Genomic DNA, 24570 nt, shown 5'->3' with positions numbered 1-24570 from the left:
AGTAGATTATGGCAAGGGGTTCCATCCTTTCACCAGTGCAGTGTTGCATGTACAGCTGGACAGCCCTAACATGTCTGAATTGTTCTCTTTGAGAATGGTTATTCCCCCTCTTATGTGATTTAATTCATCTGAAAGTATTAAATATGTAATCAATGTGATAGTCAATATTTATCAGACAAGTTCAAACTGTTATAGCAGATATTGGCAGTTTAATTCTTGGATCACAGAGGCTTGGATTATGTTCTGTCCTCCTTCAGCCTCCTGGTTAGCACAGTAGTGCATGGATGTGTCCTGCTTCAACCCTTCCTGCCAAATCTTGAGATGGTAATTCGAGAAATGAAGCTGTGTGCAGAACTTGGACCAAATCAGTTACTGTACTTAAATGATTCAGAAAGTCATATTTTTCTGGTGGCGCACAAAAAGCAGTTTACAAAGGCTGGGTTCTCCTGCCTTGCTCAACCAAATCAGTGAAGAACCTTGCATCCACACTTGCACAACATGCTAAATTTAGTTACTTCTGTTTATTATTTTTTTGCAGTTTAGCATACTGTGCATAAGTAGTGTGGTTAGTTTGTGGTTCAGTGTATTTGTGAAATCAGAACATTGGATGAATTTCACAAACAAGTTGGACATTTTTTCTAAACTCAGCCTTTAACTTTATGGTTCAATGTTTGTGCAAACCCAGAAGATGGATTAATGCAGTGACCAGATGAAGCAGCTAACTTGGCATTTGGTACCAGAGGTTTCAAGCACCTGAGCCAAAAATGTGTACAAGAAGAAGGTCCTGATTCAGCTCAGCTATACAAAACTCACAAATTGCAGATCCAAATCCACAATAGAAAAGCAACTAAAAAGAGAAAGAGGCAAGCCAGCTGACAGGTTGCTTTTGACACCATCCATCTCTGAGCCTATAGGGTTCAGGTGAAGGTTTCACAGGTGTGTGATGCCTCCCTCCCCCGGACAAAAAGGAGCTTTGAAGGAGAAAAATAGCATGAAGGGGGAGGATGCAACATGGTCCCAGTCCTGATTAGAGGACTTTGAGGCAGTTATTAAAAAATGAAATGATGGAAATGCTACCTACATATTTCCTCTTTCCCAATGTGACTATCTCTGCACAGGAGTCTAAATGTCTGGGATAAGAGGTCTGGAAATGGCCTTACCATGAGTAAAGGTGACACAGCTGTCTTAAGCAGCAGATTTTGGATGACATCAAAGAGTGGAAGCCAGATGGATCTGGTCCTTGTGGCTGTGACATAACACACTGGTGAGCCTCACTGAAATGAAAGCCAGCTGCTTAAAAATATATACCAGGCTGCCTTTTCTCATGTTATCCAGATGATTAAACTCTGTTGAGTTTTCCACATTTTTAGAGTATGTGGATATATTCAATTTCTCTTTCTCCCAAAACTGTTGACATTGGATAAATAACCCTGGAATAGCCTCATAAAGCCAGTCAGGGATCATTGTGGTTAAACGGTTACATTTGGATCTGGAATAAAGGTTTACCAAATCCTAATTAAAATACAGTTATGTATTTTATGTTTACATATCTTCTTCTCTATAAGAAATGAAAGTGGCCAAATGTAAAACTCTGTTGGGATAGGAAATCCAAAAACAACTTGAACTTTACCATCTGATGGAAAGGAATAACAAAAAACATCAGCATTATTTAACATTTGATATAATGACTCCTGGCTAGAAGGCTTATGAAAAGAAGGAACAATTTAAAACAGGTAAACTTAGTTTATACTTCCTATGTAAATAAGTAGCATTAGTAACATTGCAAGCTACTTAAGGAGATTCTGAAGGAACCTTCAGTTTGCATCTCTCTGGAATGCCGAGGTTTCCTGTCAGTTGGGGGGGAATGCTTCTGAAGGCACTTTCAACTGGCATCCACCAGGAATTTGTGGATTTCCTGTCCAAGGGTGAGAAAATAAGAATTTCATGGTCTACTTTTTAAATCTCAGTTTTAATGAATCCTGTTCTGCTCACCTAATTTTAGTGCTTTGAGAAAGAGCCAAGATGGAGAATTTCCCCACCTGTCCTGTGTGAAGGGTCAAACTGCCTGTGACCGCCCAGTACTTAAGGTGTCCAGGGCAAGCTCTCTGCTCTTGTTCCCAGGCTGTGGTGCTGACACATCCCAGAGGGTGCTGGGCTACAGCCAGGACTATTTCCTTCCACACAGCTGCTGCCCAACACATGGCAGCTGCACTCCCCACTTGCAAGCCATCCTTCCTGTGTGCCTTACACTGAGCAGTTCCTTCCCACACAAACACTGGAATATTCTACTTGAAAGGAAGGCAAGTTGTCCTGAAAACAAGCAACTATTTGGCTGGGGATTCCAGTTTTACAGTCTGCAGGACCCATATCTCCCAGGTTCTTCTATCATGAAAACTGGCCCTACTTTGCACCAAAGAGTTGCACACTTACCAAAGATGATCCTCTTTAGCTATGCCATAAATTATTTATATATACATTTATATATACAGGTAGTCCTCACTTAACAACAGTAATTGGGACCAGAATTTCACTAAGCGATGCGGTCATAAAGTGTGACATCATATGACCGTGCTACTTAGCAATGGAAATTCTAGCACTTCTGGTTGCCATCATTAAGCGAATCACCGTGGGTTGTTAAGCAAGGATGTCACGTGGTTACTATTTGTGACCTCCTGCCAGCCTCCCTATTGACTTTGTTTGTAGGAAGCCGACAAGAAGGTTGAAAATGGCAATCACATGACTGCAGGACGCTGCTACATTGTAATTGCAAGCTGGTTGCCAAGTGCCCGATTTGTGATCATGAGACTGCGGAGACACTGTGACAGCCGCAACTTCAAGAACTGGCCATAGGTCTCCTCATTCGGCACCACTGTAATTTCAAGTGGTTGCTGAACAAATAGTCATTAACTGAGGACTACTTGTATGTATGTGTATATGTATATGTATATGTATGTGTATACGTATATGTGTATGTGTATATGCATGTGTATGTGTGTATATGTATGTATGTGTATGTATATATGTGCGTGTGTGTGTGTGTGTATAAAAAAAACCATAAATTTTATACAAGGCCCTAGTTTGGCCAAATCTGGATTTTAGGCTGAAGTGATAAAGAGGAGCTTGCCAATTTTGATAATTTTGCAGGCAGTTCTATAGCATTAGGGCAGATGATAGATAAATGGAGAACCATCTGATGGAAGCTATGAAGGAAACAGAACTTCCTTGTTTTCGTATTTTCCCCATCTACAAGGAGAGAAACAGGACTCATTCATAAATTTAACTTCAGGTTCTTAGCCAGGCATCTTAGTAGGGAAGAATTCCACATTTGGGATACATGGCTCTCATGTTTGTATTGTATGCAGAATAGGATTCAGAGAAGGACTCTGATCCAGCTGTCGCTAATCCCAACTGCAAAGGTAGTTAGGCAGTCTCTTGGAATAGCCAATAGGCCAGGAAGGGAGCATGAAATAAAAGCTGCATATGATTTCAGAATGGTCAGTCTCCTCAAGCAGTCTACGTGGGGTGTCATGGATTACAGGCAGGTAGAAGACATGTCTGGTTCATGGGCAAAACCCACTAAGAAATTCTTCAGAGATATCCTTTGATTTCTCTGGGGCTTGCATACAAGAAACAAATTAGATTGTATGCCTCCCCTCAAGTAACAAGGGAGTTATCAAATGGATTTTCCTTTTAAGTGCCAAACATCTTGATCATCCAGAACAATTTGGTTTTCTGAGAACCCAGAACTTGATAAGAGGAGAACTTGTAGGCCTGGTCTAGAAAATATTCAGAACATGGAGTCAAATCCTGCTATATAGTGCAAGGAGCTGAACGCAAGCCAAGAGACTTGAAGGAAGGAAGATATTTTGGAATGAGGGAAAGGAAGGAAGCAGGGCCAGGGAGGAGGGGCTGCCCTTCCTCAGAAGCTGTCATCAGTCTTAATGGGGAAGCTGAATAAAAAGGAGAGTTATTGTTTTACTCTCTATTCTAAATCCTGTATGCTTAGATTCACAGAATCATAGTTGTTTCTACCCATCCAGTTTGGTCCAGCAAGCTGGGCATGTTTTGGGTCCTGTCAACCAAGAAATGTCAGCTGGCAGGGACTGGAGACATGCCTTCTCTGCCATAGCTCCTGCCCTCTGGAACATTCTCCCTCCAAAGATTAGGATGACCCCAACCCTGTTGGCCTTTTGTAGGCCGTGAAGACCTGTTACGTGCCCAGGCCTGGGGCCCCAAGTGTATAAAGGGCCCCATTTCTTGGCCATATTAACATCTATGGCAATAATTTTACTCATTGACCATATATATTTATTTGTATTGTTTTAATTGTTTTTAATTGTTTTATGGTTTTATGACTGTATATGCCACCCAGAGTCACTTGTTGAGATGGGTGGCTATAGAAATCAAATAAATAAAATAAAATATTAAATAAATAAATAAATAAAGTTGGAAGGTATCTTAGAGATCATAAAGTCCAATCCCCTGCTCAGTGCAGGATCCACTACAACGCTGACAGATAACCATCCAGCCTCTGTTTGAAGACCTCTAGTGAAGAGGAGCTCTCCACTTCAGGTGGCAACTCTTCCACAGGCTGACAGTTTATATAGTCATGAAGCTCCTCCTGATGACTAGCCTGAACCTCTTTCCTTGTCATTTTTACCCATTGGTTCTGGTCCTACGCTCTGGAATCATGGAAAATCAGAGCACTCTCTCTTCTGTGTAACAACCCTTCTGCTATAATATCTTAGTTATCGCTTATGTGGGTTAAACATGACCAGATCATTTAACCATCCCTCATAAGGCTTTGTTTCCACACTCCTGATCAGCTTCATAGGTTTCCTCTGAACATGCTCCAGTTTTTGAACTGTAGTGCCTGGAACTGTACTCCAAATGGGTCTGACCAGGGCAGAGTATAATACAGCAATCAGTTCCTCTGATGCAATCTCTATGCTCCTGCTAAGGCATCTCAAGACAGCATTTGCCTTTTTGGCAGCCACATCAGATAGTTGGCTGATGTTTAACTTGTGATTGACAAGGACTCCCAGATCCCTTCCATATGTATTAGTGTCAAGCCAAATCTCCCCCATCCTATATTTGTGCTTTACATTTTTCTATTCTGATGCAGAATTTTATGTTTCTCCCTGTTAAATTCCATCCTATTCATTTCAGCCTACTACTTGAGCCTGTCTAGATCTTGTCTTCTCTTTTGATTTTGTTGTATGCCACTCATAGCTGTTTTGGAATGGTATAGAAATATATATAAATAAATACAGAAATAAATACATTTTAAAATCTTCTGTCTTTCATTTCCTCACTGAATTTCCATACACACTTCTAGCAAGGTAATTGGGACAAACTTCCTCATGGAAGAATAACTAAGGAAGCCACCAAAACATGAGTGGATCTCCATCTACACGGCATATCATCTATTTATTAGGATAAGCAGCTTATACGCCAATATATAAGGGAAATTCATCCTTCCAAGGGGCAGCTTCTAGCACTACCGTTCAAGAGGCACCGAGGAGCTGTGCTGCTGATGTGACAGCCAGGGGTGACAAATGTGCCTACAGACTCCTTCCTTGCCACTCAGGTGGACAGGAAGCGTGGTGGGTGCCATGAGAGAGGTCTGCGGACACATTTGGCACCAACCAGACTCCTTGCAGCTGACTTTTTAACATTAAGAATGGACCCCAGAAGTTTTATTAGAAAATAAAAGTGGTGTGCTCCTGCTATCCAGTGCTTTTTTTAGGTAGGTGTCCTTTTTGAGCATGCAAGCAATGGCCACAACGTGACTTCTCCAACCTGAAGCAACTTACCCTATATGGGCATCCTGGGAGTAACTTGGTAATCCCAGACTTCCATTAATAAGGGGGGTTGAGACCAGGAATTGGTGTTTTTCTGTAACAGCACCTCTTCTATGGAAAGAGTCTTCCATTAGAGATTAATCTGCCTCTACATCTGGAGCTTTTGGAACTAACTTTTGGAAAATGTTAAAGAAGGAGATCTTTGATGGATAGACACTCTCATGATGACTGACTGCATGTCAGCACTCATTGTTTTTACAACTGATATTTATTTTGAATTTAGATTATCATCATATTCATCACCACCACCACAACCAATATAGATGTTTTAATAATTCTGTATACTGTGGATATGTTATTTTTTTTCTTTTCTTTTATTTATAAGGCCGCTTAATTGCAAGCAACTCAGGGTAGCATATCCTATTGTTGTGTTATAAGCTGCTGAGACTCTTTAGATTGCAGCAGGCTTGAAATCTAATTAACTAAATAAATAAAATATCAAAACACAAGAAATTTTTGAAAACCTGAAAACTAATAAAAATAGCTGTAAAAGTAGTAAACTCAACCAGGAATATACACGATATCATAAACAGGACATGGCAATAAACTATTTTTGACTTAGACATTATTAAAAGCCATTAAAGTACATGTTGGATTTTTTTCCTATAAAAGGCCCTTGGTTCACTATGAATTTTGCTGTTTATTTATTACTGTTGTTTATAATTTCTTAGGATGTTTTAATATATTTCAGAAATTGATATGATTATACTTACGATGTTTTACATGGATCTACATCATTATCCACCACAGGCTGGTTTGACTGGGAGGGAAGTGGAATTAATTATTTATTCATTTATTTATCAGCTAGATTTATAGGGCCATCCAACTCAAACAATGTGTCCCTGGGCAGTGTACAACAACAAAAAACAAATGAAACATGAAACATTAAAACAAATACAATATATAAATATAAAATGGCAACCACGCACCATAACAAAACAACCAAGAGGGGACTCCAATCAACTGATGCCTAACGCCTGGGGGAATAAATAAGTAAGTAAATTTCTGTTTCAGGAAGATATGACTGAGACAGATGCAGAGTTTGCAGCCCCACCTCTCTCTGGCTGTTTCTGACCAACACACTTAACCAGAAGTCTGTAAAACACCTTGTCAGGTACACATAACAAACAAATCTCCCTCTAGGTTTTGCATCCACTCATTTTATCCTTCCCTTTCTAGGGGGGAACAGTAGTGGCATTCTTCCAGACATCAGAGAAATGTAGTCTTCACACATACATTGAACAAGTTCTATAACTACCCCATTAGCAAGCCAGATCCACATTTCAGAATTTCTCTAGTTACACCATCTATACCTTCAGTATTACAGTTTTTCGATACTCTCACAGGATTTATCACTTCTTTTTCATCATTTTTTTTCTTGGACACTACCATTTACAATATTCATTTCAATTCTACTCTTCCACATATCATTATCATTCCCATACAAATCTCAAAAGTACTCCTTCCAACATTTCCTCATTTTAGGTTCATACCAATCAATTTAATAATTTGTATTTGTAATTCCATTCACTCTGCTACAGATTCTGTTCTGAGGAGCTTCTACATCATATTTTCTTATGTCCATTTTCTATTCATTCTGTTGCAAGATTAGCCTATCTTCTAATATTTTTCATGCAGTACTTATGTTTTCTGCTCTTGTAGTTATTCTATTTAACTCTACTTTTATTTCTTTCCATTGAGGTCCATCATATTTTAGCTAGAATGAATCTCAAAAATAGATGGAAGAGTAAAGAGCAGGTGCCAGATTATAAATGGACCACCTGCCTCTAGTTTCCATGTCTCCATGGTTGTGCTGTGGTGTCTGTCACAAGCCATGAACAAGACCAGCTCTAGGCTAAGGTTAAATAGGCACCAGCCTAGGGGCACCATAACTTGGGGGGCAGCAAAATTGAAAAGATTTCCAAAAAACACAATAAAAAAGTGAAAAGCAATAATGGTGCACTCTGTGAGTCAGTGTACCCGCTTGAGGGTTAAATATAATTAAGAAACAAGAGGGTGCCTCTTTGAAATTCTTCACAAAATTGGAAGATGAGCCAAACCATAAGGGGTGCCAGAATATGGCCCCACAATGTCTAGAGTCGGCCCTGACCACAAAGATGTCAAAATGACAACACTTACATTGTGATGGGATCGCACAAATGACATAATAATATAATGATGTTATGATATTTGGCACATGAGTTCTATCATTTATTTGATGATGGCAATGATCAAATGTTGTCTTTTTTTGCTCTTGCAAATGCCCATGATGCTATGGAAGTATCCATAGCAATTATTCTCTTCTGTCAGAGTCCATTTCTCTCAAACTAAGTACAGTAGAACAATGAAAATATGTTTATTTATGTCATGTGAATAAGGGATTAAAAATAAGAGGGAAAGACTGAAAATGGTTTGTTAAGAAGCAACGTCCAATCCAGTATCCCTCTCTTGTCTCTTTCATATAATACAGGGATCAGTAATAAACAAAAAATGCCTTCCAACTCAGGCTTCTTAGAGCTGAACAGGTCAAAGATTCCAGTATTACCATGATGTGTGAACAAAGTCATTGTGTTCATTGGAGATGTGAATATATTGCCTCCCCACCTAAATACACAATTACTAATGTCATCACGTGTTAGTTCAGCAGCAAACATTCAGATGTCAGCAAGCCAGATAACTTAATCTCTGCAGCAAAGAGATAGGTTCAATTGTCAGGTGGCAATTTAACATTCAACCTACTGGATAGTTACAACTTCTTTCTATTATGGTATCTACAACTGGCCATTTACCCTGCCTCTTCATGCAGTCACGCCCAAAACTAATATGATGGGGACGTGAGGATTGTAGGACTGTCAAGCAAGAGTGTATGGCCATGAACCTCTCACTAATCCCTGTTTATTCAAGGCAGGAACACCCATTCAAAGAGAGATAAGACCATTTATTGGAAGTTCAGCTCATCAAAGTGAGCAACAACTCATTTCCCTGTGGTATGAGTCCAGAGGCACTAAGAGCTAGTGACTCCCTGGAACATAGATCTTTTGTATATCTCTGTAATCTCCTGGCTCTAGCCCAGGGGGGCATTGCCCCACATATTAAGTATATATTACATTATATGAGTCACTACAAGACACTGATAGCCATCCACAGGTATGGCTATAAATATACACTCTCCCTTTGTACATATTGTCCTTTCTGAGAATATTGTAAACTCCTCCTGTCCCCAAATAGCTTTGCATTTTCTCAATGTGCAGTAATAGGCTGCTTAAAAAGCTTTGCTGCCTACATTGTTTCATAGCCTGCCCTCTGATTTTCCTACATAAGGCTCTTAGGAGACCCCATCAGTTGCAGCTATTAAGTAGATTAAAGGATGAAACTGGAAACTGATATACCGACCTCACCATAAGTACATTTCAACCAATTCTGCCCATACTCTTGTGCACACCACTTTAGCCACAATGCCCTCCATGTGCAGTATACTCAAAGAGCAATCAACTCTCCATTTACCATAAGATAGGAATACACCGTATTATTATCTATAAAGATTCAACTACATGTATACCTATGGTTCTGTAATACCCATCAGTTTCCAATTAAGACATAAGAACAGAAGAAGAACCCTGCTGGATCAGCTCACAGATCTGGTTACACAAGTGACTTAGATTAGGTACAAATACTGACAGCACTAAAAAGTCATTATAATACCAAGAAACAAGAATTATTTACATGATATGAATGTTATAAAATGTAACTAAACTAATCTAAACTATGTAAAACTAAAAACAAGCAGAGAAGAGAAACCAAAGCCAAGAAGGGCAAAGATCTCAGGAATAAGTTAACAATTTCAGAGAGCTCTTAGAAGAGACAAGATGCAGCATTATGATGACATCTGTAAAGACAGGGAAGACTTCACAGAGTGTGTAAACTATTGTCCAATATTGTTAATTTCACATGCTACAACATAATGCTCAGGATCCTCCATTGGAGATTAGAGCCCTACACAGAAGGGAAGATGTCAGTTTTAGAAAAGGCTGAGGAACAAGAGACATTATTAAAGATGTATGTTGTATAATTGAGAAAGCCAAATACCCAAAAGAAAACAATATGCGTTTCACTGATTATAGAAAGGCTTTGATTGTGGCAATCATATCAAGCTATAGAATATCCTTAGGAAAATGGGATTCCCAAAATATCTCATTGTCCTCATTAGAAACCTATACATAGGACAGGAAGCCACACTCTGGTCAGAACATGGTGAAAAGATTGGCTCCAGGTCAGCAAAGGAGTGAGACAAGGCTGTATACTCTCTCCTAATTTATTCAGCCTACTGTATACACTGAAGATAAATTGAGAGAGGCTGGATTGGAAGAAGAGTGTGATTTTAAAATTGGAGAAAGAAACATCAATAACCTACACTGTGTTGATGGGCCTCCTCTTGACAGCTAAAAATGCAAATGATCTGCAAGCACTAGTAATGAAGTTAACAAGCACAATGAAAAAATGGGTCTAAGGTTAAAGAAGACCAAACTAATTACAACAAGTAGTCTTATAATTGGTAATAAAGATACTGAAGTGGTTGGTAGCTTCTACCTTTTAGGATCGACTATCAACAATAAAGGAATCATGGATCAATAAATAATACAGACTAGCACTTGATAGGGTAGCAATGAAGGCCTTGGAAAAGGTATTCAGATGCCATGTGATTATATCTATGAAGATCCGAAGGCAATGGTTTTCCCTGTGACACTCTATGGAAGACTTCCAGGATAAAAGAGTATTATATATACATTTTACTAAATGTTTTAAAAATAAGATAAAAACTAACAAAAACTAATATAGAGTAAAGAAAGAGAAGGAAGGAAAAGAGAAAAACAAAAGAAAGACAAAAGTGCAAAAAGAAAAGATGAAAAGAAATATAAGGAAGAAGCCTCTGATTTTCTTTGCAGCAAATACAAGTACGATTACAAAATTATATCTTATTCTATGGTTACAATAAAGCTCTCTTTTTTCCATATCTAATTTTTTTCCTTAATCATCAAAACCACAAATCATCAGTTCATTTTAGGATAAAGGAGGACTGATGCTTTTGAACTTTGGTGTTGGAGAAGACTCCTGAAAATACCATGGATAGCCAAGAAAACAAATAAATGCATCATATCTAGAATCAGTGCAGAGTTCTCATTTGAAGCACAAATGACCAGGCTCAAATTATCATATTTTGGATACATTTTGTGAAGATTTAGCTCCCTTGAGCTTAAGTTATTATACTGGGAAAGGTAGAAAGAAAGAGAACAGGGTGGCCAGACACAAGGTAGATACTCGATTATAGCAGCAATGGGTGTACCTTTGGAAGGCCTGAAGGACCGGGCTGGGGACAGATCTGGAGAATGTGGTCACTAAGAGTTGACAGTGATTTGATGGCACATAATCAATAAATCAAAAAACTAAAAAAAACAACAACACCTCTCTTGTTCATTTATAGGCGAGACAGGCCAGGTTAAATCCTGAACATTTTTCAAGTAAGAAAAGTCTATGTATTTATGAATGAGCTGGATAATATGTGCAACTACAGTTAAGAGGATGGCTAAGTGAAATTTTAAGTTAAAGAGTACTGTGTATTATTTAATAATAAGACTTGTTCTGAAAAGTTTAGAAATTTTAATTATTAAATCTTTAATTTACCTAAATTAAAATTGATTTTATTAATAATGCTTTTCTTCCCCCTCTGGACCTCACCAGGGAGGGATGTTCAGAGGCTTTCTTGTAAAGACACAGAGATTGCAGAGGCACATCTCTCAAAGTGCAAGGGGACCCTCTTTGATGCTTTCGCAAATGCTTGGATGACTTGCACCATTCCCTGACTTTGCATGATTGGACATGGCATGTGCCTGCGTGCTCCCACTGAATCACAAAAATGCAAGGAAGCAATGAACCATCCTGGACCCAGACAGATGATTTCATAAACCCTCAGCCGACTCTTTCTTGTGATGGAAGAACATTATTAAGCAAGTTAATCAAATAAGCTCGTCATAATTTGGATGATTGCCAGTAAGTGATGTAAACAGCAAGCGATATAAACAGAAAAACGCACACACATCCATGGACGAGCCCATAAATCATCATCTTCTGAAAATATGTAGCCTATAAATTAATCTTTCAAATATCACAGATGCTCAGGCACCAACAGCTATTGCTCGCCACCTTCATGTCAGTCTATTAGGCTAGTATTTCTGCATGTGATATTAACATTACAAGAAATCGCTTCCAGTCCTTACAAGGGCTTTCCCTGTTTCCAGCCCCAGGTTCAGCACAATCACTGGCTTCACTTTTCTTACAAGAAGATCAAAGTGGGTGACATTAACTGCAGCTGAGATGCCCCAATTCCTTGTTTCATTGGCATAGACCGGATCACATCTTGTGCTAAATCATGATTTTTTAAAACCCTTGGCTTGCTGACTGTGCCATAACTGGCAGGCTTCACATGTTGTGTTAAGTTATAAACTATAGTTTAAAAACCACAAAAACTGGGTTTACATGTCATGCTAAGCAATGAGCATGACAATGTCCAGAAATTAATTAGGAAAAGTCTCCTACCATCTATGAAAAGGGTGTTTCTAAATGCATACCTTCTAATGCAATCCATTCATTCTCTTCCAATGTGAATTACATGCTGCGTTGCAACTGACCTTCTTCACTTACTTGGAAACAGGGCAGGCAGTTTTTTTCCCTCTATGTGTCCATCCCATTATATTAAATCCGCACACCATAAAATAAGCCAGGTATAACAAGAATTAAATTTGATTTAAATGTGAATTGCAGTTCATATGGTTACTCCCCATGTCTATATTTAATCATGTCCCACTCTGATACATGAAAAAAATATACTTCAGTGGCAACTACTGAAAGGTTCTCGAGGATGTATGGGGGGGGGGGGAATAGGACAAAAAAGTCAAGATGCTGGTCACAGATGCAGGGTTGAAGCCCTGCCTCTTTTCACATATGTTGCACATAGGGTGCATGTAAAAAAGGACAGCGCTTCCATCGTACAGTCATGGACATCATCTCAACTTTTTTGGCCTCCTCTATGGACGCTCCTGAATGCAGCAAGGCTTTAGACAGCTCGGCACCTTAGCTACTGTCCACACGGCTTTGAGAAAGCATCCAGATGGGGCAGTGGCTAGCTCTGTCCTTGCTCATGGATTGAAAGGTTTACTTTTGATCAGACACCACCAGAATCCCCTTTTCCATTTTGCAGAGCACACCCAGACTTCTAACTTCTAACCCTACATCAAACTCTGACAGAATGTTGGGGAAGACATACAGACAGCTAATGTTAAAAATCAATAATAAAAATATAAATAAAGTGGTTATTTTCCAGAAAATATCACAGACTGCCAAAAAAACCACACCCTGCTTTAAAATCATGTTAAGGGGAGAAGTGAGGTATAAGAACTTCATCAAGGGGATCCCAACTGTGTGTCTTCTAGGAACACCTGAAGAATGGAAAAAAGCAACTTTTTAAAGAGCAGAAGAGGGGAGAAATAGGTTATAGAATCTGTCTAAATGGCACAAATGGTGGCTTATGGATCTCTGCTTACTCTTATCACAAGAATTCCCTGCAATGCCTGGCAAATCAGTTGCTTAGCAACAGCTCCTCCCTTTATTTCCCTTAGGAGACTGTGCTCGCCAATCTAGCCCTATTAGTAGGTGCGCCTTGCTACTCAGCCTCCAGATTTTCCTTCCTTGATGCTAATATTTGCAGTCATAGGTTGGGTTCAGACAGAGTGTTAAGCTATAACATTGCTTGTTTAGTTCTGGTTTAACATATTGCCAGAATCCAGTACCCATCTGGGTTTCGAGTGTGGCAGTTGCGACCCCAGGGCAGGGATGGGAAAGTGGCTATTGTGGCTTTTAGAGTTGCTGCCCCACAGATAAATGGACATGAGACCCTCTTTGTAAAAGGTTGCTACTGTATAGGCCTCCTTGCTGCATAGTGACTTCCCTGCCTGAGCTGCTTGACACTTTGGCTGGGTTGGCAGTGGGGTTTCCCAGCTTATGGTACTGGGAGACATCAACCTGCCTTCCCAGATGTGGAGTCTGAAGTGGCCTGGGAGTTCACCATGGCAACCATTGGCCTGACCCAAGTCATCAAGAGCCTGACACGCAGCAGGGGTCGCTTGTTGGATCTGTTTTTTCTCTCGGGGCAGTGGCATTGTGATCTGGGGTTGGGAATGTTGCTCTTGCCCTTGTCGTAGACAGATCATTGTTTTGGAGTTCTTCATGTCTGCCAATTTGTCTGCCCAGATGCCTGTTAGACCCCACAGTTCAACTGAGGCCTTAGTCACTTCTTGGAATGAGAAGGTGGTGACAGCCTTGAATCAGATTGTACCTTCATGGCCTTTCCCTACACATAGATCTCAGGGGACTCCCGGTTTTCAGAGGCACTCTGGGAGATGAAATGGCAGAAGAGATTAATGTGCTGCTGGAAAAAACAGATTAGATCCCTGCTAGATCTGGACACATTACTGATACAGCCCTATGACCTATGATGGGATGAGATAAGGGTAGTGCATTCATCTTGGTCCTTCTAGATATCTTGATGGTTTTCAGTGCCATTGATCATGGTATCCTTCTGGACCACCTCAGATGGTTGAGAGTGGGAGGCACAGTGTTGCAATAGCTCTCCTCCTTCCTCCAGGGCCAGTTCCCCTTCCTGTTTGTGGGAAGGAGAGGTCTAGCCCTCAGCTCTTACTCAGGATTCAGTTCTCTCCCACTCCTATTTAGCATCTACATGAAGCTGCTGGGTGATGTCATTTGTTGTCATGGGGTTGGGTATCATCAATATGCTAATATGCTATTTACATATCTCAATGCTTGGCCAGCCAAGTGATGCCACTGAGGTTCTGTCTCAGTGTCTGGAGACTATAGGGGTCCGAATGCGGAAAAAATAGGACCTGCTCAACCTTGGATATGAATGGGGATGTGGTCACACTGTCCCAGAGACTTGGTGTGCAATTTGTGGATCCTCTAAGATTCATAGCCCGTGCTTGAAGAACAGGAGGCAGCTGTGGCTCAGAGGATCTTTACACAAATACGTCTTGTGTGCCAACTGTTCCCATTTCTGAATTGAAAGGCCTTACTCATGGTCACTCATGCCTTGACCACATCTCATCTGCATTACTGCAACATGCTACATGGGACTGCTCTCCCTTGAAGACCACTCAGACGCTACAGCTGGTCCAGAATACAGTGGTGTAAACAAATAATCACCTTGGTATGTCCATGCAACACCACTACTTCATGATATACCAGCAGGCTTTCAGGTGCAATTAAAGGTGTTGGTTATCATATATAAAGCCCTTCCTGACACTGGGCCTGGTTATCTGCAGGACTGCCTGTCTCCAATTACCTCTGTTCATCCAATAAGAGCTGACAGGTTTGGCATGCTCTGTCACTCAAGAAGTGTCATTAGCTGGGACCCAGGAGATACATCTTCTTTGTTGCTTGACCTGCCCTATAAAACAGCACCTCCACACACAATCCAAATAGCCCCACCCTCCTCTTCCCTCAGAAAGGCTTTGAAGACCTGGCTTTCCCCCCAAACACTGTGTCTTGTGAGCCCATCTTAATTGTTCCTGCTGATTTGAATTGCCTTTGACGCAATATGTTTTACTATATTTTAATTTTTGTTGGCTGTTACTTGTTGTTTCTTACTGTATATGTGTTTCTTGATCTGTAGAATGACAATGTGCACACAGTCTTGCTGAAGTGAAAGAAGGACATATCGTTGTTAGTTTGAAAGCTATCTAATAGTCTTCCATTCAGAAATAGATGAAGGATGAGCTGAATTTTGTAGTCCAATACTGTCATTCTGCCCCATCACATCTTTTAGCATTATTAGTGCAATGCTGCTGCCTTCACTACAGTCCGTTCTGCCAGTAAGAATCACATCTCTAAAACTGCATTGTGTGCACACATGTTCCCAGAGGAAGACCATTCTGGAGCGCTAGTTACTCTGCCTAGCCCTACAGCTTACATTCCCAGTGCTTGTCAAAATTAGGTCAGCCTTCCATTGCAATTACGTTGCTAAAGGCAGCTGCTGATCAAAAACAATTCCATCGAGCATGATAGTAAGATAGCAGCAACCCCCTCACCAGATCTCTTTTTCTTTGTTTTCAATTTAAATGCCCTTACTAAAATCTTGCAAATTAAAATCAAATGGAACAGTACTCCACCACAGGAACCACAGGGGCAAAGCAGAGCTCTAACCCAAATTACTTTTTGATTGGATTCACACAACATACTTAGCCATGGTTTGCTTAAACATGGTTTGTTAAAAAACCATAAATGGCTGAATTCACACAATATGTAAAGCCAAACCAAACCAAACAAACCGTATTATGGCTTAGAGCAACGTGGGGCTCAAACCAACAGGTGGTAGCTCAGTGAGCCTTTCTCTAGAGCTGAGAAAAGACCTGCTGCTTTTCCTCCCTGACAATTCCACTTAAAGGGTCTTTTTTGAAGGTGGGAACAACTGGAATTTTGAGACCATGGTATGGGAAACTTGCAAAATGGTGGGTGTGGTGGTCATAAAATATCCACAGCCCAAACACAAACTGGGATGCTCTTTCAACCTCAGCTCACCTCTGTCTTCTTTTTCTGGGCAAGCGGATGCACTCTCACAAAGAGCTCTTTATTTAATTTTCAGTAATGGGGCCAAGAGCATGGTGGGCACCAAGGGAGGTTCTGTGGATACACTGGTACCTGAGGATGTCAAGTTGGAAAGGCTAGATATTTGGCCAGGGGTCTTGAGGAACCAATGCCAGTGGCAGTCAAATTGACTCTCCTGGGCTAATTGGATTACTGACCAGATTTGAGGGTCATTACTGCCATGCAAGACCTTTGCCACCTGAACCAACCATATAGCAACATCTGACCAGCTAATTTCTGGAATCTTTGTCATGTTGAGGTGATAGCCATGCCAATCACCTATCTTTTCTTTGGCTCTTCGTGTGCCAGACCAGGCTCTGTGGAGCAAAATGTGGTTCAGTGATCATTTTATCCAACAACATGACCTTGTGATTACTGACTGCTCCCAGGAAGCAAAACGCAGGAGCCTCTTGTAAGCAGCACAGTATCAAGGGTTTGAGCCCGACCACTTTTCCTGCTATTTATCTCACTCCCATTACCTTTGTTGCCTTCGTACGCATAGCAAGGTTCTTGGGCTTTTCTTCACAGGTGACAGAAGCAGCAGCATTGAACTAAGGAAACTGGCTTACACCACTGACTAAGTTCAGGCAATGCATTAAAATAAAGTGCCATCGGCCAGGTTCATGCAACATGCTAAGCCACAGGTCATGATATACAAACCTACAACGGCTCAGCTCACAGAACATATTTCCCCAGGTCAGACCACTACCTGGAGCTCATCGTTCATGCTATTCATTATCACTTGGGCCAAGTATTGGAATGGGACCACATTCTTTTTGGGGTTCCTAGGCCGGTCAGTCTTTGATCTGATTTTTTATACAATATCCCATAAGGCTGGATTGTGTGCTAAAGAAAAGGAGGGCTTCCCTCTGTTTCCCATCCATCCGTTCACAAAACTGCCTCTCTCTGGAACACAATGGTCTCCTTCTTTTCTAGGCCACCATTGGCCCAAGGCTGTGTGGGCTGGGGGAACGTGTTAATGGCATTGTGCTTGTTCATTGAGAGAGCAACTCCAGCTAACAGAAGGGAACATTCATGTAGATGCCATTACCCCAGATCCCTCTCCCTCCCCTTAACTAAAAGAGGTCAGTCAGATGCCTCTGCTATCTTCTTGGAAGCTGGGAGGACCATCATCTGGGAGGGCTTGTTGAGAGTGCGGAGAGCATCCTCTTTATCTATCCAGTCCTGGAAAACTTCAGGAATAACAAACAAGGGAGTGTCACTGACATGCTATTTCCTCACTACTGATCCAGGATCAGAAAGAATGGGATCCAGATTCTACCCCAGAATAGGACATGGGATTTCAGAGACTAAAGAGGAAGGAGGAAAATATTACCGCCTACATCTCATTAAAATCTTGACTCCTGTTGTAGCAGAGAGGGGAAGAAGCCTAATTCTGGGAAACCATTGTGCTTCTCTTCTGCACACTGAAGGATGCTCCTATGATAGGGATAAGCACCCATGGCTTATGAATTGCATGTGGTCTCCCAAGCCCCTTTTTTAAAGCCTCCCTCAACCACCAAGATTTTGTCAATAAAATTCAGCAGCAGACTACCAAAATGTGGAGGTATAATTTTGAAAGGAAAGGAAAGGAAAGGAAAGGAAAGGAAAGGAAAGGAAAGGAAAGGAAAGGAAAGGAAAGGAAAGGAAAGGAAAGGAAAGGAAAGGAAAGGAAAGGAAAGGAAAGGAAAGGAAAGGAAAGGAAAGGAAATATTCAGCCTCTGACAGGGTTGATGTATGTATTTATCTTACTAGAAAAGAAGAAAGAAAACTTCAACTTTAAAAAATGGAAAAAGGATCTGAGATTCTGGCCCCACCCTTTCCAGTAACTTCACAACCTCTGGGGCCCTCAGTGGACCAAAAATAAGATAAAAAACCCAAATATACTTTTTGGCTGCAAAAGAGCCTCCCAGCTCTGACTGAATGTGTCTAATAAGTTTCTTCTAATTATGAGCCGTGGGCAAAGCCCGCATCGCATGGAGTTTTTTGCTATGGCTCTCCTGAACAATGCACATTCACCCTTAGCTATTCATCTAGCCCAGTGTTGTCCAAACTTGGCCACTTTAAGATGAGTGGACTTCTAGAAGTGGGCAAGGTGCTACTGAGTTTTAAACTGAACAGGAAGGGAGTTTGTTTTTCGTAAGCCTACTATTTACTGTGATTGATTGGGTTGAGGGGAAGGGATAACTCTGCACATGGCCAGAGGTATTCTCCCCAGGTGAGAGAATTTTTGCATGGTCAAGCACTGGATATATTGAATGCTGGGACTGGAGTCTGGCTTCTTCCTTTGCCTCTTTCCATTCGGCACTATCAAGAGGGATATGCAAAAGGATGTTTTGAGGGGTCCAGTCCCCTTCATGGGGTCTAGCAGTTTCTGCTCATAGGAAAAAAGCCTTAACTCTGCAAAGACCAGTCATAATCCTGGGGTTATGAGTGTGTGGCCCTTTGCGCATGCTCAGAGGCATATACATGCCAGGACTGGTAACATACTCTGAAGAAGCTTCGTGGGACGGAGCCCCGGCTATGCCATGATTCAGTTTAAAACTCTGGAATCCCCCGAGGAGGGGAAGGAGGACTCCAAGGCAGCCCGTCAGGGGTGATCTTGGGGGTGAGGGAAGCAGGCTGAACCATACTGTGGTAGCAACAACAGCATCTGGGCCAACTGAGACAGCCTGGGAACCCTCTAGAACAGTGTTGTCCAAACTTGGCCACTTTAAGATGAGTGGACTCATCTTAAAGTGGCCATGTTTGGACAACACTGCTCTAGAATGACTTCCAGGGTTTCATCACTGAGATAGGAAACCTACACAATCCTGGATTTCTCACCTGGAGAGTTGGAGGGGGGAGGGTTGTTAAGCTGTCCCAGACACACACAGGCTAAGTTAATTAAAGTCGTAATGTCTGCATGTATACAACATCCTAAGCTTGGTTAGTGTTAACCTTAGTTAGGTTTTTTGTGGTTTAGCATGTTATGGGAACCCAGCCCATTTGGTCAGTTTAAGACTCAGTGTATGGCATGAACCAAGAAAATTGTTTGAGTCATCTGGCTGCATTCATACATGGCACTAAATTCAAATATGGCTGGTTTGGCTCTGGTTTAATGTGTCATGTGGACTCAACTATTCTGATTTGTAATCCCTGAGTTATGCCCTAGCATATTGTGTGAGCCCAACCAACAATGGTTTATTTAGCAAACTATGGTTTAAAGGAATGCATGATCCCAATCAGTTTTCCATCTGGGATTACAAAACCCACATGGAGAAGTACCTCTTCTTTAAAACAATCTTATTTGCTTGTTTGTTTGTTTGAATATTGGCCACCCAACTCCAGTGGACTCTGGGTGCTGCAGAAAACTAAAAAAGACATAAAAACAGCTAATGATATTAAATCAATATTGAACTTAAGCCTTGATCGACAACATACATTTGAAGGAGTGCATGTTGGAAATAAAGAGGGTGGATTGAAGAGTGTTAGTTGTTTTTATTAATCATTCACTATATTTCTATCTGCTTTTACCCTCAGGATTGTTAAGACAAGCACATACAATTGCATAGGCATTTACTTCACACTAAGCCTGCAAAGTAGATTGTACTAAGGAACAGCAAGTGACCTAAAGTCACCATGTGAGTTTCCAGTATGAGCAAAGATTTTAATACAGGTTTGTTTGGTCTGTAGAAAATAAGGTGAGGGAGGGACAGTGCTGTAGTCATTGGCTTCCATGGGTAGTAGGGAATGCAGAGATATGGATGGCTCCAACTCTGCTGGCCTTCTGAAAAGCAGTGAAGACTTGGCTCTTCCCCAGGCATTGGGGCCAGGATGTTCATTACTGGAGCTCTGCCAAGGGCGCATGTGATGTGGGAACTGAAATTTTATTGGGGCCACGACTTGGTTTCATTTTTTTGTTTTAATGGATTGCTCAGTATGATTCTGTTCACCATCCAGAGTTTGACTACATAGATAGGCAGATATATAAATTGGATGGATGGATGGATGGATGGATGGATGGATGGATGGATGGATGGATGGACAGACAAGACAGATAAATGCAAAGTAGTTGCTGAAGAATGGAATTCCAGAGTTTGGTTCTTGGAATCTCCAACTAGCTCTGGGAGAGGAGGGAAGCCTAGTAGTTTGATATGAGATTCTCTGAAAGCAGTAGTTTGGAGCAGAGACATCATTTTTGGAAGCCTCAGTGGGACCTTGTGTTGTCATCCTGGAAGGAGAGTATTGAGTCACCTATAAACTCTTTGGAAGTACTCATACAACCAGGTCAATTAAAGGCACAACAGCTACATTTGCCCAATGTGCTATATTTGATTTTGTATTAACCTTGGTTAGTTTTTTTGTAGCTTAGCATCTTGTGTGAACCCAAACCGCTGAGCTAGTTTATGTTTCAATATATTGCATGATCCTTTCAAACTGATTACTTTAGTAACCAACTTAAGCATTTTGCATGAGCACAGCTGTTCCATGTGCTCGGTAGTCTGAGTCATGGTGCCACAGCCACTCTTTTTTCAAGAGAGATGAGAACCAAATCTGGAGGTGAGGCAGGGAACCTCATGCTTGGTCCACAGGATGGAGCCCCATCTTGCTGCACTTCCCAGCTCACACTAGAAGGCGACCAAGGGCACAGATAGCACTTGCAAATCTGGCCAAACAAGACTCAGCAAAAAGATGCAGATACAGTTTGAAAAAAAAAAAGCCCTTGAGCACCCTTTAGTCGCACTTCTCAGTAAAAGCTAGGACAGAAATAGGATGGGGAAGTCCTCACTTAAACCCCTAAGATGCTGCAGGCAATGTGACCTGGAAGACAGGGAAGGTTGCAGCCCCTCTTGTTAACACCCACTTGCAGAGACAAAAGGAAACCCCATCAGAACTGCGGGAACAATTGGCCAACCTCCCAGAGGTGCCAGCCAATGCGTATGCAGGAGGTCACCTCCACCCAGTAATAGAAATGGCCTTTTCTGTGCTGCTTTGTTGTGCAACAGAGGAGCTTATTAGCTGAAACTGCCAGCCCTGAACACCAGAGACCCCCTCCTGGGCTTTGTTGTCCCACCGCTCAGCCACTCCTCCTCCCTGGCCAGATGGAGCAGCATCTGACAGCCCATGCAAAGGAATCTGGCACATGACAGTGCATAAACCCGAGCAAGAGGCCCAGCAGACACTGCAGCCAACAGAAATCCATTCCTGCCACAAGGTCCAATGTGACCCAGCAGACAAAATATAGCTTGTGGCCTCTGCTCTCCCCAGGAAGTCTCACCTCTTTTCACTGAGCATCAGTCAATATTTGCCACCAGCACTGCTGGAATAGGACCCATAATGAATGGCTACATGCTGAGCTAAGAATCCAAGAAGCCCATCTGATTAACTAAGTGTTATCAAAGGGGTGGGTGAAATAATCTTAATGGTGAGCCTCTGAACCTATCAGATGTTATTTGGGACAACGTGAGACTTCCTGCTGCACATGGAAAATGATGTCCTGCCTCACTGCTTTTCCTGGATGCACAAGAGATTGCTTAGTGCTGTGTACTTGAACCACACTCCAGAAATGGTGGTATGAATGAGGCTTACCTTGTATTTGGTGGCTAGAAGTTCAGTGGCCTCTTGCTCCTTCCTGAGTTCCTCAATCATCTTCTCCTTCTCCTCCAGTAGCTTTTGCTTCTCCTCACTCACCAGGCTGTGGTCATCCTGGATTGCTGCTTTCTCCTCCTCCAACCTCTCCTTTTGCTCCTTCAAGTAATTCTTCATGTTTTTTTCCAGCCCTCCATCCTCATGGTCCTCTGCTTCTTCAGCTTCTGGGGTTCCCTCCCCATCCATGGTTTTCTTTCTCCGGCTATTCCTCCGCCTTTTCTTGCTCAGCATCCCGCGTTTCTCCAACTGGGCCTTCAAACGGATGATCTCCTCCTGGAACTCCCGCAATAGTGTATCTTTGGGATCCTCATTGACTCGTGGCTTGTTCTTGATATTTTTGGCCCTATTAGCAAATCGGAGGGTTGACAAGGTCTCATCATAGCTGTGAGAAGCTGGGCCCAGTGTGGCTACCATGATGGTCTTAGCATTGCCACCCAAAGAGTCCTGCAGAAGTCGGGTGAGCTTGGAGTCCCGGTATGGGATATGAGTGCTTTTGCCATCCACCAGAGCTGAGATGACATTCCCCAGAGCAGAGAGGGAGAGGTTGATCTTTGAGGCTTCTTTTGGTCGTTCCCCCTGGGCACCCATCTTGCTCTGCCGTTCACTCCCAGCCAAGTCCACCAGGTTCAGCTTTCCTACCCGGATGTGATCCTCTCCATCTGGGCCAGTCTCACTGCATTCCACTGTGATGACAAAGATGGCGTGTGAGCGGGAGCTGTACTCGTTCATGTTGGTGCTGCCCACTGATCGAGTCTGGTTCCCCAAATTCATGACATGTTCAATTTCTTTGACATTTTTTGTCACAAAAGATGAAAGGTCCTTGATGTAAACACCTGTTTCTGGGTTCTCTTTCAGCTCCATTTTCTTACTCTGGTCTTTTGCCAGGAGATCTCGGATCTCTTCTTGATAGATCTCCAGGTAGGAAGCCCTGACCAAATATTGCTGGTTCTGCGAACGGGAGATATGGGTGAAAATGTGCTCAAAGGAGATGGGAATGACACCTCTCTTCTCGGGGTCAGCCCAGATCCCTTGCATAGTGTAGGTCTTCCCGGTACCGGTCTGACCATAGGCAAAGATGGTGCCATTGAATCCTTGCAGAACTGAATCGATCAATGGCCGGACTGTTTCGTCGTATACGTCTGCCTGCTTGGAGGTGGCATCATACACAGCATCAAAGGTGAATGTTTTGGCCAGTTCCCCTGGAGAGGCCTTGGGGTTCCGGATAGTCACCTGGCCCAGCTTCACATCCATGTCCAGGATCCTCTCGTAGCCAGTTGCTTCCTCTTTCCTGTTCATGGGGCGGCAGCGGACCACCACTTTCAGAGTCTCGCTGACCCTGGGCCTATTAGCCATCTCGAATCCAAGACGGGTCCTGCCCCTGGGCTTCCCTTGCCCTTCAGCTGTCAGGGCTCAGCAGCAATGGTGTTTCTAGGCATGAGGTCCTCTCCACCCCGAGTGAGTGCTGCTGCTGCTGCTGCTCTGCTGCGGCAGTGGCGTTGACAGGCTGGCGCGGCGGCGGTGGCTGCGGTTATTTGCACCGTTTCTTTGCACAATAGGCAAGGTTAAGTGTGCTCCGTTCAGGGCATCCCGCCTCGGACCCCAGACCACCCATGCCGGCTCATCCCGCCATGCCGGGGAAGAGCAAGGAAGAACGGAGGTGGGGAACCGGTGATATTAGCCTTCCCAGCTGGTGGTGGACGCCAAAGCCTCGCTCTGTCTAGGCTCACTTTCTTCCTAATTGTTAAATCTTTCTGGTGGGTCCATCAGCAGCTCCAGGCGATCTGAAGGGCTCGTGAGGCGCTGCGCTGGATGTTCATTCATTGCAGCACAGCAGCAGCAACAGCAGCTGCCGCCCTCTAACACGTCAGAGGATGAGGGAGGAAAACAGAAGGGAGGGGGAAGCAGCGCCCGGAGGGGGCTGCTGCTGCTGCTGCCGCTGCTCCGGTGGGAGGGGGCTGCCAGTGCGCTTGGCTTGCTGCAGGCTGCCCTGGAACGGAAAAGCAAACCGCGGGAGGGCGGAAGGGGACTGGTGGGTGATACAGAAGCGTCTCCTTCTCATCCTCAGACGCTGCCCACCCCCAGAAGGGGAACACCAGCTCCGCCTGGCCACCCCACCCACTGTTTGCAAGGCATGCTGGGGAATGTAGTCCTGCCTTTGTTGTCTTCTTCACACACAAGGAGAAGGATGCGACGCTGAGCCCGTTGAGTTGTAGAAGGTAGGATGGCGCGCGCGCGCGCGCTGGGGGTTGTTTCTTAAAGGGACAGGCATATTTCGGCCATTCAGGGCAAAACAGGGAGACCCCGCACCCAGAGAAGGCCATGATGTATCTATCGTCAGCATCGGTCAGACATTTGAACCTTTGGGAAC

The 24570-nt window shown here is 42.7% G+C and overlaps 1 protein-coding gene across 2 annotated transcripts in view; it reads right to left on the bottom strand.

The window, feature by feature from the left end:
- KIF3C (kinesin family member 3C) overlaps positions 1-24244 on the bottom strand; it is a 37831-nt gene extending 13587 nt beyond the window's left edge. The window contains exon 1 of one of the 2 annotated variants that reach the window (XM_088152345.1): positions 22143-24244. In XM_088152345.1, the coding sequence (XP_088008471.1) occupies positions 22143-23555 (1413 nt within the window). In that variant the 5' untranslated portion in view covers positions 23556-24244. The remainder of the gene's footprint in view (positions 1-22142) is intronic. The other variant, XM_007422354.4, reaches the window with a different exon arrangement.
- Between the last annotated feature and the right edge of the window lie 326 nt (positions 24245-24570).

The sequence above is a fragment of the Python bivittatus genome, unplaced genomic scaffold, assembly GCF_059951505.1.
Source record: "Python bivittatus isolate LINGU-HERP-01145 unplaced genomic scaffold, Pbiv_v1 ctg000690_np1212, whole genome shotgun sequence".
NCBI classification, from domain to species: Eukaryota; Metazoa; Chordata; class Lepidosauria; order Squamata; family Pythonidae; genus Python; species Python bivittatus.
Note: the sequence above shows the minus strand (reverse complement) of the source record. Positions and strands in the feature narration are given on the sequence as shown.